The sequence below is a fragment of the Podarcis raffonei genome, chromosome 3 (genome assembly GCF_027172205.1).
Source record: "Podarcis raffonei isolate rPodRaf1 chromosome 3, rPodRaf1.pri, whole genome shotgun sequence".
Lineage (NCBI taxonomy): Eukaryota > Metazoa > Chordata > Lepidosauria > Squamata > Lacertidae > Podarcis > Podarcis raffonei.
The window spans coordinates 79,104,110-79,118,347 of NC_070604.1; the positions used below are offsets into that span (position 1 = coordinate 79,104,110).

Genomic DNA, 14,238 nt, shown 5'->3' on the forward strand with positions numbered 1-14,238 from the left:
CATGGGGGAATATGTGTTGTATAAATGTGTTAGATGTTACAGTGCAACTTTGTGTTTAAAAAAAAACAATAAGGGGGGAGAAGGAAACTTAACCTTCAACTTCAAATTCCCATCAAATATGTGAGGGGGTTTCCTCCTCCCCATCCCTTCTGACACCATCACTTACTGAAAAAAATGGAAAAATATTTCCATGCCTCTCATTTACTGCTTCTACTATTGTTGACAAATGCTGAAACTGAATGGGGTCTGCTGCTACTATTCAGTCCAGCAGAGGAGAAACCAATGCAAATGCGGAGGGAATATCCGCAAGAGAGACCTCGAAGCTATGACAGAGAAGCTTCCTGTCTTGTGTGTGTTGGTGCAGGTGATGATGGCACCCTGCCAAAGTTAGGCTTCCCAGGTTGTGTTGCCTTGATGTAGTGCTGCCCCTGCACAATAGTGTTCTCTGCACCCTCTCACTGCATGTGAAATGTGTGCTGAAGCCTCTGTGAGTTGTCTCACCTGGACAATCCAGCCACCTCAGGGGTACTTGCAAATCTATATATGTTACTGGGTCCCAGTTGACAGGCAAGATTTCATCTGCAGTAGGGTAACCATCTGTTTAAATATTGAATTGCATGGGATGCATTTGCAAAAAAGAAAAGAAAAAAGTTATTACCAGAGAAGGGAGGTCAGTCTGTCTTCCAACCCTCTTTGTGTCATTTCCTGTCATAAATAATCATGCAAGTTCAACCTTAGTTTTTGAAAAGTGTGTTTGCGTCTAGAGAAACCTTGTCACTTATCAATAAGTTTCCTTGAAAATCTAAGCTGGGAATTTCTCTTCCAGCATTTTGATTAAAATATAATTGGCTTTAATTACCCTTGTCCTCATTTATTTTTATTTTTCACTGAGAAAAATCTCAAGGGTTTAAACCGTACGACATCATTATATTGATATTCTAAACAGTCACATCAGTACTTCCAGGTCTAGAAAGAAGTATGCACATTTCTTTAAGGAACTGAAGTGTCTTCATTTTGGGGAACAGCGTGAGTACCCAAGAGGAATTACTGCTATTGCCACTTTCAGTTATAATTTAATTACATAATATATGGTAGATTTTCCTCTCCTGCTGTTCAAATAATGAAAAGGCACTAGCTGACTTTGCAGATGGTAGGACTTTTTAAGCTTTCCCTCTAATCTCTTAAGATTAATTGCAGAATTAAAAGTGATGAGAGAAAGCCCTATTTTACACCTGGTTACTTACTGAGAGTGGTAGGCAAACCTGTTCCCCTCACAGAACTACAGTTCCTAGAGTTCTGTGTGGAAAAGGGATTGTTTGTTAAACCACTCTAGGAATTTTAGCTCTGTGAAGAGAATAGGGGTCTCCAAACAACCCTCAGCACCCTTAACAAACTATAGTTCCCAGGATTCTTTGGAGGACGTCAGGACTGTTTAAAGCAGTATGGCACTACTTTAAATACAGAGAGCAGATGGGCTTCTACTGTGAAGGACTGTAGAAGAGCTTAAATTCCTTGTTTGACATTTGTAAAGAGGCTTAACTTGCATTTGAAAAACAACTTATTCTCCCCCCCCCGCTCCCAAAGAAACCCCCTAATCATTCTCCCCCCCCTTTTTTTTGGCAGGAATACTTGATGTCTGGTGCTGATATCATTGAGACAAACACTTTCAGCAGCACCAGAATAGCACAAGCTGACTATGGCCTTGAACATCTGGTAAGAATTTTGAATTTCTTGTTAATCAAGGTTGGGTTTTCTAGCTTGTTCACATTTATTCTTCTCCTTGACGTGGCTGTCTCGCCACCCCCTGTTGAAATTTAGATGGGGCACATGCCTGCCCCTTTTGCTTATTTTATTCTGCACTGTGCCATGTACAATCATGGCACTATATAAAAATAACAACATTTGTCTGAGATGTTATAGGTAACGTAGTTTTGATTTGCTTCTTTCTGATGAAAATTATCCCAGTCCCAGCCTAGCAAATAAAGATTGAATGAGTAGGAGAGAGAATGTGCAAGGATTAGCCGCCACAGTACTCCATTGTATGTTCGCAGCTCAAGGTCAGCAGCTGCAGTCCCTTGTTTCTGCTGAGAGAAGAAGAAGAGTTTGCATGCAGTCGTGTTAAGGGGGCATGCCTGATCCCCTGGAAGCAGTTTTACTAGGCAGCCAAGCCAGTGCCTAATTACAAGGCTGGGTGATCTCTTGTAATGCATTTTTGCGTTAGCATACATTCTGGATCAAAATCAAACATGCCCATGCACTGTTTGGCTACTCATCAAAGGATCCTAAAGGATCAGTGAAACAAGAGTGCCTCGCTTCGGTTCTTTTTATTCTGTTAAAGGCGATAAAGGAGTTCCCCCATCATTGCTGCAATGTGGCATGAGGGGCTTATTTAGACTTATCAATGTGGGTTTGAGGGACATTAATTTCTCAAAAGTGTACTTTTTGAATAATTGTTCTCTAATGGAGAACGTTTGCTTCATAGCAAGACCGTGACACTCCTGTGGCTTGGTTTCAACCGAGCTCTAAATACACATTTTTAAATAATTTAATAAATGTGGACAGTCATGTCTGATTTATGCTGTCTTGTGACATTTGAAATCCTTTCCTGAGTTCTTGAGGTAAGTAAATTTGTAACACTGATTACATTCAGGGATAAAGCTAAAGTATGGCATAGCTTTATGTGAATGGACAAGGACATCGGAGCTCCCCACTGCCCTCCAATATTAGTAGGAGATTGAAAACAAAAGTGAGAATTTCCAGCTAACTATGTTTACCTATGATATCTGGTTTTTTAAAATAAACAACCTTAAACCTTAATTATGGTTTAGGGAAACTATCCAACTCAAAACTGTGGTTGCTGATTCTGGTTTGTTTCCCTAAACATAAGATTAACTGCAGTTCTAGGTTCAGATGCAACAATAAACCATGGTTAATTGGAAGCTTTTACTTCAGTTTTCAATATACCCCATGTAGCAATATCAGAAGAAAGGAAAATGAGAGCCCACAGCCTAAGGCTTCTGCATGTAACACTAAACAATCATTTGTTGGAAGCCTACTACAAAAAAATCCTGAGGCAACTTACAGTACAAAAAGTACTTTACACTTTACTGGGCACTAAAATAACCACAAGCTTAATTCTAAAAGCAACAGATGGAAACATTCACCTCTTCCCAACCACATGCACATGATTGTGATCATCAAAAAGTGAGCAAGCTAAAGCACCCACAGAAATGTTAATCATTAGATGCATGGGAGAAGAGGAAAGTCTTTGGTACCAATATTGTGTTGATGTAGGCAACTAGGCGAATGTCCTTGGGAAGAGCATTCCCCAAATGCGAGGGTGCGCCACTGAAAAGAAACTCTCCCTTGTTGCTACCCTTAAAGCTTGTGTCAAAAAGGGCAATCAGAAGAGGGCCTCTAATGCTCTTGGAGGGGTCTGTGTTGACCCACAGGCTGAAGTTCTCTGCTGTCTTAGAAAGACAAGACTAACAAGATCAGAATGAACACTGGAAGGAAGATCTGCTAGTGCACAAAAAAGGAAGATGAGTGTACATTCTTCCTAATGACCAAGGGGGGTGGGATGCTTGACTCCAGGTTGGATATGTGTTGATCCTGACTGGAGGATCACATATGGACTGGGCACTCTCAGTAACCCATTGGTACAGCATTGCCTTGGTTGAATTTGGTGGGGAGGGGTGAGATTAGGCTTTTGTGTCTTCTAGAGTTCTTCCTCTTTCACATTTCAGTAGAGGGTGTTGATGAGAGCTGCAAAAAAAATTCCTGTCATAGTGTTAGCCCTTGCCAGCTAACATTTCTAGCAATGTGGAGACTTTTGAGCCAAGTTGATAGTTTAGGGATCCAAAATGGAGGCCAGCTCTTTGGAAACATGTGGTGGTGGGTTGTTGTTTTTTCTATATATACCATGACTTGTGAATTGGCTATAAAATGCATTGCAAATGAACACTCTAAAATGTAGTTCAAAATAGAGTTAGTTAAACTTAGAATATAATGTCTTTTTCTGGATGCTTATTTGTTTTGATGTCTCCTCCACTTTCTCTCACCCCTGTGCTTCTCAGGCTTATCGGTTGAACAAAATATCAGCACAGGTAGCCCGAAAAGCAGCCGATGATGTCACTGCTGAGACAGGTAAATAACATTCCAATATTTCTAACCTACTGGCTTCCAATTAGTTCACACATTAGCCTAGGATCACTGTTTTTCATTAGGCTGGAGGATGTAATTGCTGGAGGTGTCCTTCAGTGAAACATAATAATGCATAATAAAATAGGCACTATTCATTAGGGGCTCTTGTGGGTTCCAAATTCTGCTTAGATTCCAGATGTTAGTGTCAGTCAGTGCTATTCCCAAAACATTGCAGCTTGCATACTTGGTTTCTTATTTATACAAAATTACCTGAAGGTCAAGTAAACTGGCTTTAGTTTCTTGCAGATTCCAGCAATAGGCAACAAGTGCTGACTGGAAAACATGGTTTTCTTAAATTCCAGGAAAAACCCACTATCTGGTTTCAAGGAGGAGATGTAGACTCTTAATAGCTTTAAAGAGAAGACCTTGTTTTATCAAAATCAAGACTAGAACAGTAATAGTTAGAGAGAGTTCTTTGCAGTCTGGCTCACCTATGAGACTATTAAAAAATATATATTCTCCAGAATCTGCTGCACATTTTGATCTTGGAGTATCTAACCAGTCTTTCTAATTAGAATCTTTGTTCTTATTCTAGAAGCCTTCAGCCAAACACTGATTGCTAAGTTTGTCGATATGTGAAATTTGGGCTTTCTGCCCTCATTGCCCCTTGAGGCTTGTTGTGACAATAGAAGCCACAAAAAAAATTAAAATCAACAATAGGCTAAAAACAGATTGAAACGCATGTCAACATTCTACATATCTGGATAAGCTTGTCTAAATAATAATGCTTGTAGCAGGTGCTGAAAAGCGTAGAGTGAAGGGGCTTGCCTTGTATCACCTGCCTATCTACTTGTCCTTCCTGCCAATACCCCACAAGTACCTTTGCCCCTATGTATAGTTTTGTCCAGCCCTATATTCTTTTTGGCTCCTCCTTTTCCCGCAACTCTGCCTGTTAACCACCTGTTGTTTCCTCAGTTCTGTACATTTCAGATCACTTTCTGCTGTGTCCCACTTCCTTTAGCTACCCTGTCTCTTGACAGCCTGTCTATCTACTTTTTCCTTCCCTCCACCCATAACAAATAGCATCACAAAGTTTAGTCAGAACCACTTCTCTGATTAGCCTAATTCAAGCTATATTCTCCACTAACCTTTCCTTTAGGCTCTTTTGTTTCTCTGAGATTTCTTCCCAGTTGTCATCCATATGCTGGATGCTGTTTTAATTCCTGCCAAAATGATAACTTCCCTTCCCCACATTGGAGCTGGACTGCAAACAGATGTATTCCTCGAGCAGCTGAACTATTCCAAAATACAACACCTGCTCATCTAAACTGTATTATCACTGCAATACTAAATAGTTTTTGTATTATTATTTTTAAAATGTATTTCCTGTATTGGTACTTTGGAACTCCGCCCCACTGGATCCTTTGAAGTTCCTTGCTGCAGGATTGTGCCACTCACCATCGGCATGGCAGGCAGGTTTTACCTCTCATAATTGTTCCCAAGTGCAGTGCCGTACTTTTATCAATTGAACTGGATAGCACATGATGAAACACTGGTGTGTCTCTTTGCCCCATCATCCAAAGCCTGTTTCTCAAATATTGTGTCTTTTTTTTTGTAAAGGAAGGAAAAGATACGTTGCTGGTGCAATGGGTCCCACAAACAAGACCCTTTCTGTCTCCCCTTCAGTGGAAAAGCCAGATTACAGAAATGTCAGTAAGTATTTAGATTATTACTCCAAAGACTGAGGGCAAATATTATTTATTTTGCTTTTCCTGTTTCTATCAGTTTAATGCCAACACCACTTTTATAATATAGGCTGACCCATTAACGTGTTTTTGTTGAGTCCAGAGACTTCCAATTTTGATGCCAGTTCATGTTTTTGTTGTGGTCCATAAATCTATTTCTAATTCCATATTAGAGGTGTCCACAATATCTTTGAGGAAGCTAATTAGAATTATTTGAGAGCCTAACAACTAATCTTATTCTGCTGTACATTGCACCAAATGATAAGGAATTGCAGTGCAAAGTTACCTTCCTGCATGTCCACCAGTTGCGGAGGATATGAGAACCACATTTGTAGTCGGAATAGGTGTTTCATTGTCACTTCTAGCATAAAAGGGAATCTGTTATTATTGTGTTGCAGCTTTTGATGAGCTTGTGGAAGCATACACTGAACAAGCCAAAGGACTTCTTGATGGTGGAGCAGATATCATGTTAGTTGAAACCATATTTGATACAGCCAATGCCAAGGTGAGAATTCAAAGCAAACTCTTAAAAGTGCCATTTAAAAAAAACAAAAAACTCCACCCCATGTAAACTATAATTTAATTGATCACAAAGTTGGGTGACACAAGTCAAAAACAGATAAAGCTCCTTTTGTTTAAAATGATAATATTGATTTTCTTTGTACAAGTGCATTAAACAAGTAAGGATGGGGGTGGGCGCTGGAGCTGTTCTGCTGGAGTCTTTAATAGCTTGTAGTATTCTGGATGGGATGGTTAAAATTTCCTGGAAGGGAATGCCATGTATGACATGAAGTTAAGAAGCTCCTCTTCCTTGCACTGGATGGGGAAGCTTCAGGAAAGAGGAAAGGAGAAAAACGAGCCCTTTCCCCCACTTTATGGAGACCTTTCTCTTGATAATTAAACAACAGTGCTCCAAATCCGAGCCCTTTAGCGATACATAGCACAGAGGGGCAGTGTTTTGGGTGGATGTAGAATGAGAGAAGTGTCCTTTCCTTCCCCTTGGTGAAGCCTGAACAGGACTACATGGCTCCTCCAGGCTTGCTGAAGCCCTGAGTGTTCCTGTTAGAGGTTGGAGGTAAGAAGAATGCTGCTGGATCAGTCTAAAGGCCTCTGTGTTACAGCATTTGGTTCTCTCAGTGGCCAATCTGATGCTTTTAGGGAACTCACAACAAGGACAGCAGTGTGGTAGCATTTTCTTCATGGGGATCCCCAGCAACCAGCATTGTTCCTCTGATTCTAGAGGCAGTATACACACACACATGTGGCTGTTTTATGTATGTGCTTTGTGCAAGAATGGACATATATGTTCGTGTGTTTGTATGAATATATATGTGTGTGGATGTGGATGAGAAAGAGTGGGGTGTTCCCACCCACCTTTTGAATGGGCCTCACTCACCACTGGCATGAACTGACTGGAAGGTTATTTTTTTTTTTTTTTATAATATTTTTTATTACGTTTCTTTCCAAATTTTATACATTACAAACAAATAAGGAGTTTACAAGAAACCATTTTTTTTTTTTTTTAACAAAAATCCCAACTTGGACTTCCCCACCCCTTCCGATTCTGCGTTCTTTATATTAACAATGTCAGCAATTTGTTACCTTATGTCATACCTTATTGTAACTTTTACATGTTATGTATCTATATTCAATGTATTATGTCACAATTTTTATACCTTTAAAATAAACGTAACATGTTCAATTTCATATTATCTCCTTTTCTCTTTTATCACTTAGTTTACTATTTACTTAATCATAATTGCTAAAGCGTATCATTTCCAAATCATGCACCGTCTTAAGATTCATACAGTTTGTAATACTTTTGCAAGTAGTCTTTAAACTTTTTCCAGTCCACCTCAATTGTTTCTACATCCAAATCTCGGATTCTGCCGGTCAGTTCAGCTATCTCCATGTAGTCCATCAACTGCATCTGCCATTCCTCCAGCGTGGGTAAATCTTGTGTCTTCCAGTTCTTTGCGATGAGTATTCTTGCTGCTGTACTAGCATACATAAACAAAGTTCTGTCCTTCTTTAACACTTTCTGGTCTACCATGCCCAACAGGAAGGCCTCTGGTTTCTTGGGAAAGGTATACCTAAATACCTTTTTCAACTCATTGTAAATCATTTCCCAGAAAGCCTTAACCTTTGGGCATGTCCACCAGAGGTGAAAGAAAGTCCCCTCTGCTTCCTTACACTTCCAACATTTATTGTCAGACAGGTGATGTATCTTAGCTAACTTGACTGGGGTCATGTACCACCGGTATATCATTTTCATAATGTTTTCCTTCAAGGCCGTACTGGCCGTGAATTTCATTCCGGTGTTCCATAACCTTTCCCAGTCTTCAAACATAATGTTGTGTCCAACATCCTGTGCCCATTTAATCATAGCAGATTTAACTGTCTCATCCTGTAAATTCCACATAAGCAGCAAGTTATACATTCTAGATAACAGCTTTGTCTTTGGTTCTAACAGTTCTGTCTCTAGTTTCGACTTTTCCACCTGGAAACCAACTTTTTTGTCCATTTTGAAAACCTCTTGAATTTGAGCATAATGTAGCCAATCTCGCACCTTATTTTTTAGTTTGTCCTGGCTCTGCAACTTCCAATTGTCTCCAATTTTTTCAGTCAATTCCCAATATTTCGGTGAACTGACTGGAAGGTTAGAGGCAGTGTGGACCTCAGGCTGAAAAAGGTTTCCCACACCTGCCATAGATTCATGCAGTCTGGCCCGGATTTCTTGTCACTGTGAAATTGCTGTTGGGCAACTTTTCCTGCAGTCACGGAGCCACTTGAGAGACTATATTGTGGTTCCTTTGTTGTTGGTCTTGTTTTTATTTAGGGGGTCATTGGTCTCCTCTAAAGAAAAAGCTGTTGGTGCTGGTCTAATCCTTCCCTCCCTACAACAAAACAAAACCACAAGATGTGCAAAATGTTTGAAAACTCCAAAGTGGAAGGAAGGCAAATCACCCACCCTTAATTTTTGTGACGTTTTCATTGCACAGGCAGCTCTCTTTGCGCTCCAGAAGTTGTTTGAGGAAGAGTATGACCCCAGACCATTGTTTGTAAGTATAAGAACTGAAAGAGTAACCGCATCTCTGTAATTCACTAGTTAATGCTCAACCATCTAAGAAATGAACACTTTGTTTTACAAACTATACGGTCTTGTATGTTACCTTGCACTTCGAGGTTCCTTTCATTAAAGTTCCCGACATGCATTCTAGAGCATCAGCACCCTCTTATGATAATTATAAAACAAAATGCTTGGTTAACTTGGAGGTAGGCTGTATGAATTGTGTATTGATTTGTAATGATTTGTTGGGTCTCTGGACCGTAATAAAGATTGATTGATTGATAATTATAAATAAATATGTGTTGGCATTTAGAAACTGCTTAATATTTAAAATGTCTCTTCAGTGGTATACAAAATAAGCAATAACAATGTAATTAAAATAAAAATGCAACATGGAGCCAGTAAAACAGTATTATAAAAACAAAAATAGGAATTCAGAGACTGTGAACAAATAAAAGCAGGGTCCTATCTTGCCGGCTGGAGAAAGCTGAGGCCAAAAAGGAGATCATTGAAAGATGTCTGAAGCAACTAATGGTTGCTTCTTCATATATTGCAGAGAGAAGGGCCTTCCACAGTACAGCAGCAGTAGTGGAAAAGCTGTAGTTTCAGAAGCTATACTACCTTTCCCCATTTGACTGTTCTTTGAGTTTAAAATATGTTAGTTAAAATATACTGCCAGGAACCCCTCTGGTTCTGCTGTAAATATATATGTAAATGTGCAAACTTCTAGTGTGCAATTCTGCATTCCGTGTTCACAGAGTGACTCTCACTGGACTGTCTTTCTGTGCCATCTGCTGTCACGTTTGCTCTTCCAAGTGTGCTGAGATTCTCCTGGGCATTCTTCAGTAGCAGCTGAAGGCCTCCTGTGTCTTTAACCAACAGCATTTTTTTGCCAGCTCTTCCATATGGCCCCCATGCACAACTGTCTGCTCCTGCTGGGAGATGCCTGCGTGCCTGGGACAAGAGCGGACAGTAAGATACTAGCTGTAAAATGTGCTCTTGAAGGGACCCTGCAGATTGCAGCATGCTGAGAAGGGCCCACTTGGGAGCAGCTGGCAGGGGAGAAGAAGTTTGTCATAGAGCCCTGTGGGAAGCCTTCTGCCCACTGTGACAGGAAGGTGGGAAACAACCATTGTGCTACTCTTGTCACATGAACTTATCACTTTGGAAAGCTATCCCTTGAGATCCAAGCTGAGATAGACCATTGGGTTAGCTTCCACTTATTATGTGGTTCAGCTACCACTACTTAGTGGTTCAGATAATATACATCTAACATACTGGTTCATCCTAATGTCTCTCAGTATCTCAGATGCCAAAAGTTCTCCTGTACTGCGGTTCTTATTCATTAGAAGCACGCATGAGAGCTTCCATTAGATCAGGGTGTTAGGAAATGCATCAGCCTGGTTCAGTAAAAGATACCTTATATTTTGTCTGTCACACTTACAGCATCTTAAGGCTGCAACATGGAGGAGTTATAATTGATTGAACTACAGGTTTATTGACTGCATTCATATGTCATGATCCTAGTTTGCCCACTTACTATGTTTTAACAGCATGCTGGGGCACAGTGCATAATAATTCTGGCTTGGATGGTTGAAACAAACTAGGAAGTCACAGTCTGAACCCAGAATCGTGGTTTGTTTCTGCCTAATAAGCTAGGATCACTAGCATGCCATAAACTACTGCTTATTGTTGGCTTACGAATCTTGGCTTGTTGGAGAAAAACCATCCTCAGTTCAGTAGTCATGGGAAACCCAGCTTAATTGTGTCTTCCTAGTTTATTCCCCCTACTTGTGCCAGGAGAGGAGTGAAGTAGGAATGATCAGGCAGAGTGTGCACCAGCATGCTGCTTGTACCCAATAAACCATAATAAGCCAGCAACCCTGGGTTATTGTGACGTGCAGATGCGGCCATCGTGTAATTAAAAAGACTGGTATTTTGCAGTTATGTTGCTGCTAGCATCAGTTGTGTAATGCATTATTGTTTCCATGGAAACCACATCCTTTGTGGTTTTGGAGTTTGTTCCATAATGAGAACATTGGAACCATCAGATTCTAGTTACAGGCAATGTTGGAAGCATAGTATTAAATAAGGGAAGGGTTGAGGACCTGTGGTGTTCAAAAGAATGTGAAAATGAATGCCTCAAATGCCAAATTATGGGGTTATGGGGGAGGAGGAGGAGGTTTTTTCTTCCTTTCTTTGCCTTGTTATAGAATAGGTGAGTATTCCTCTTAAAGGAGGGGTGGGAAGCTGATCGTCTGAGCAGAATCTCAAAAATCTGTTTAATTTTTTAGCATATTTGTGTTCTCTGTACAATTTCCTAACATCCCAAGTGCAAATTCAGATAAAAGTTTCTTCCTCCCTCCCTTCCTTTGTCTTCAAATGGAGAAGGGAGCTATTCATTTACAGATCAATCTTTGTGACAGCTAAAACATTGTTTGCAGAGGTTGTTGCACAGAACTTTCATCATTCTGATTGCCTCTTGTTAATTTTTAATCAGGCATTGTTCATTTCAGATCTGCTGCTGCAGCCGTCTTCATACAAGTTTTTTTTTGTCTCTCTCGCTGCTTCCCTTGTGGTGTTTAGGTATCGGGAACCATTGTCGATAAAAGCGGCCGTACTCTCTCTGGCCAGACTGGGGAAGCTTTCGTCATCAGTATATCTCACTGTGACCCACTTTGGTGAGAGAAGTAAATTTACTTACAAAAAAGCTATTCAGTATTGATAGGCTCTGTGCCAGTTTTTCTAAAATCGATTCAGATGAATGGGGGTTGCGGTAGGATTGTGCGGACAATGTTTGGACCCCAGTCTAATGTATCCATCTGTTCTGCTTTTCAAAGCACTGATTTTCAAAGTGTATAGACGGCCTCCTTAGGGACATGTAGACCTAAGTCACTCACAGCTCTCTCCTGGTGTGCATCTTGATGGGCAGGAGGCAGAGCATCAACCTATTTCCTGCCCTTGCCAATCTGTTGTCCGCTTCTTGCTGTCATTGCATATTGGCAGTCCTTGGCCCTCAGTGACCTTCAATGCATCCCATTTTGGATTGTCAAGCCAGCCTTTCCCTCTCCTTTGCCAAATCTCTCCACCTACTGAGTTTTTTTAGCCTGTCATGCCATTGTGATGTGGAGGACGGCATGCAGGGAGGGTCGTCCCTACTCTTCTTTCTCCCCATATAAATCATGCTGCATCTAGCCTGCCAAATAGCTGTTTGCTGGGCTAGGTGGAAGTGTGAGATGGTTGTGGAGGATGAACGTGTAGGCAGGTCACTCCCATGTGTTGTTCTCCATTTGTAAATCGTGTGAGTGTGAGTATGTGACCCGCTCTGACCACATCTGCTGACATGGGGCTTCCAACTGCCCACCTACTGCCCCGTGTATGTCTCTTGGGGGCAAAATGTTTGTTCATTCCTTCCGCCAGTGCTTAGGACCAATGCACTGATTTGTTGTTGTTTTTTAAGTGCAACCTTTTATAACTTCCAGTGGGAATTACAGAAAAGGACTAGGTACACGAAGCACAGTGAGAATATAAGCATTCTTGAGTCATTTTGGGGCCTGCCTTCCTCCTTACCTTACTCTTGCCACCCTGGAGCTTCAGGGAGATCACCAGATGAGGCTTGTAGAGACAGACAGAGACAGATGGTGGTGAAATGACGCAGAGAGAAATTCAGCAGCTTAAGGTGAAAAAGGAGCCTGAGCCAAAGAGAAAGAAGGCGGAAGCTTATAAATCAACCATGACTTAGCAGCATAGAGTGAAATTGTATTTATCTGTGGTTTGATAAGGATGACAGCATTAGCTATCCTTATCTGTGCTCCAGCATTTGTTGAGTAATGGGTCTATAAGTTAAATTCAGGGGTTGTTTTTTTGTGTGTTTTGTTTTAAATGGCCTCCCTTTCTTGTTCATTTTTCTCTTTTTTTGGACAGCCTTTCTAATCAATGTTATAAGTGTGTGTGTGGAGACCTATTTTACAAGTAATTGCATAAAACCACTTTTTAAACTATTTGATTAGTTTAAAATATGTCAGCTGTTAGCTTGTGAGTCAAGCCAAAGAGGTCAGAAATGTTGTTAGTGATCTTGCTGTGCTGATAACCACATACATCCTCTTATCTTGGACAGTGTGGGCTGAAGAAGCTTCCACCTATTGCAGAGAAGCTACAGTGGTGCCCCGCAAGATGAAAGGGTTTTTCGGTTTTTGCGTTGCTTCGCTAGACGATTTTCCCTATGGGCTTGCTTCGCAAGACGAAACGTCTTGCGAGTTCTTGCGAGTTTGTTTCCTTTGTTCCTTTGTTCCCTTGTTTTCTTAAAGCCGCTAAGCCGTTAATAGCCGCTAAGCCGCTAAGCCGTTAATAGCCGCTAAGCCGCTAATAGCCGTGCTTCACAAGACGAAAAGACTTGCAGAACGGATTAATTTTTTCTTGCGAGGCACCACTGTACTGCAGAGCTTTCAGAAGAAGCAGCTCTGCAGTAGGTACAGTGTAGGTACTAGCCAGGTCCAGGATCAAATGTGCCTAGCTTCAGAGAAGGAACTATACTGGGCATCTTTAGACCAGGGTGGTCTCTGGTGCTCAGAGACATCATAATGCCTTACTGGGAAAGAGGAATGAGTATGCTAACACTGCAGGGAGCTATTCATTTGGCACACACACCTCAGGATTCTTATTTACTGTTGGTTCCTTCCAGCGTGGCCCCAGGAAGGATTTTGCTGTTGTTGTTAGCTTTCAGAACAGAAAAGATGCTTGTTACTGGAAGAGTTTACATATTGCATATCTGAACTCCTGAATCTTGGGTAGCAAGTATTCAATAATTTCTCTGTTTGTGGTCTCCAGTAACCCTTCCGCTTTAAGCTGAAAACTCTTCTATTCCATTAAGCTTAAAGGTAAAGGTAAAGGTACCCCTGCCCGTACGGGCCAGTCGTGTCTGACTCTAGGGTTGTGCGCCCATCTCACTTAAGAGGCCGGGGGCCAGCGCTGTCCAGAGACACTTCCAGGTCATGTGGCCAGCATGACGAAGCTGCTCTGGCGAGCCGGCACCAGCGCAGCACACGGAAACGCCGTTTACCTTCCCGCTATTAAGCGGTGCCTATTTATCTACTTGCACTTAGGAGTGCTTTCGAACTGCTAGGTGGGCAGGAGCTGGGACCGAAAGACGGGAGCTCACCCCGCTGCGGGGATTCGAACCGCCGACCATATGATCGGCAAGCCCTAGGCACTGTGGTTTTACCCACAGCGCCACCTGCGTCTCTACACCATTAAGCTTAGGCAGGCAATTAAGAATACACC

At 41.4% G+C, this 14,238-nt stretch overlaps 1 protein-coding gene across 4 annotated transcripts in view; it reads left to right on the plus strand.

Moving 5' to 3' along the window:
• MTR (5-methyltetrahydrofolate-homocysteine methyltransferase) overlaps window positions 1-14,238 on the plus strand; it is a 64,643-nt gene that overhangs the window by 6,257 nt on the left and 44,148 nt on the right. For all 4 annotated transcript variants that reach the window (XM_053382602.1, XM_053382599.1, XM_053382603.1 and 1 more), the window contains exons 3-8: window positions 1,624-1,713; window positions 4,077-4,146; window positions 5,764-5,856; window positions 6,287-6,393; window positions 8,891-8,950; window positions 11,545-11,639. In XM_053382602.1, coding sequence (XP_053238577.1) covers window positions 1,624-1,713; window positions 4,077-4,146; window positions 5,764-5,856; window positions 6,287-6,393; window positions 8,891-8,950; window positions 11,545-11,639 — 515 coding nt within the window. The remainder of the gene's footprint in view (window positions 1-1,623; window positions 1,714-4,076; window positions 4,147-5,763; window positions 5,857-6,286; window positions 6,394-8,890; window positions 8,951-11,544; window positions 11,640-14,238) is intronic.